A 1,463-nucleotide genomic window follows, 5' to 3' on the forward strand; every position below is an offset into this window, starting at 1 on the left:
CCGCCTCCTTTCTTTCCTCGCTCCCTTCTCCTCCTCTCCCCTTCCAAGTCTTCTTTGTCGCGACGCCGCACCTCCCACGATTTGATCCAATCCTCTCCCCCGATCCCACCTGCCAGCGGCGACCTCCTATCAACCAGCCCCGCCGGCGGCCTCCAGATCCAGCCCAGCTCAAGCCCAACTCCTACCCCGCGACCATGGCCATGGCAGGGGGAGCCCAAATCCATAGCCCGTGGTGGCTAGGGTTTTGGTCGCCTCCAACTCGATCCCACGCTGCACCGGTGAATCCCGAGCCCTCAAGCGCCAATCCATCTCCGGGATGGCCTTGATTTGCTCGAGGACGACCGGTTCTTCATCAATCTGCAAGGATGCGCGCCGGCAGCAGCGATCTCCTCTCCGGCGAGCCCTCCCATGGCGACCAGGATGGTCTCCCCCTCCCAAATACATCATGGTCTCCCAAATCTCCCTCTGCTCCTCAAGGTCTGACCCATCTCCCCTCTCAGATTTCAGTTTTTTTCTTGATTTGGTATGGTGGTGGTTCGCCTCTATCCCCCCTCTCTCACTCTTTGTGCTTGTAGCGGCTGTTCCCCCCAACCTCCGGTCCATGCGCGCGGCTGTTCATCCACTCGAGCGAGCAGGATGCTGGAAGGGAAGGCGACGGTGGAGGACACCGACATGCCGACCAAGATGCAGCTGCAGGCCACGTCGGCAGCGTCCAGGGCGCTCGACCGCTTCGACGTCCTCGACTGCCGGAGCATCACGACGCACATCAAGAAGGTGAGAAACTTGCCAATACTGCCCCCAAATCTACAGCCTCTGAATTTGCAAGTAACAAGCTAGAGACAGTCTTGCAAGAGAAAGAACGATGTACTTGAACATAAACCAGTAGTTAGCTGCGCAAGTGATGCCGAATGATTGGATCTGATTTGGACAGCTGCACTGCAGGAGTTCGACACGATCCATGGCCCGGGGTGGCAGTGCGTGGTGGGCTGCAACTTCGGCTGCTACTTCACGCACAGCAAGGGGAGCTTCATATACTTCAAGTTCGAGTTGCTCAGGTTCCTCGTCTTCAAAGGCATGGCGGATGAGCAACCGCTGCCGTGCTGATCTGGTCTGTAGGTTTAAGTGACAAGGTGAGCATACAACTTGTGATGCATTTTCCTGGTCTGTAGGTTTACGTGAGTTCTGATCTGATGGTGGCATTTTACATGCTGTTTTTGTTCTTCAGCGATAGTTAACGATCTCAATGGTTCGGCATTCAGCAATAGTTAACGATCTGATCAGTTTAAATAATGGCTATGGAAGATCCATTTATACTTCCACATGGTTTTAGAATCTAGATAGAATCACTATAGCAGTTATGTGATTCGTTCTGTAGCTTGCGTTTGGTACTTGGAAATAACAGAATAGAAATTTGGAATTTTTTTGACACGCCATGTAGTATACTAAAAACCGCCTTTCTTCTA

At 53.1% G+C, this 1,463-nt stretch overlaps 1 protein-coding gene across 1 annotated transcript; it reads left to right on the plus strand.

Annotated features, from left to right (window-relative positions):
• Nucleotides 1–636: 636 nt before the first annotated feature.
• Nucleotides 637–1,104, plus strand: LOC123088127 (dynein light chain LC6, flagellar outer arm-like). Its single transcript, XM_044510294.1, has 2 exons — nucleotides 637–774; nucleotides 943–1,104. Exons 1-2 carry the CDS (start codon nucleotides 637–639, stop codon nucleotides 1,102–1,104), a joined length of 300 nt encoding a protein of 99 aa, XP_044366229.1.
• The last annotated feature ends 359 nt before the right edge of the window (nucleotides 1,105–1,463 follow it).

The sequence above is a fragment of the Triticum aestivum genome, chromosome 1B (assembly GCF_018294505.1).
Source record: "Triticum aestivum cultivar Chinese Spring chromosome 1B, IWGSC CS RefSeq v2.1, whole genome shotgun sequence".
Lineage (NCBI taxonomy): Eukaryota > Viridiplantae > Streptophyta > Magnoliopsida > Poales > Poaceae > Triticum > Triticum aestivum.

Coding starts and splice junctions, on each gene's coding strand:
- LOC123088127 (XM_044510294.1), top strand. CDS start 637: ATGCTGGAAGGGAAGGCGACGGTGGAGGACACCGACATGCCGACCAAG. Junction 775..942: donor TCACGACGCACATCAAGAAG/GTGAGAAACTTG, acceptor GCTGCACTGCAG/GAGTTCGACACGATCCATGG.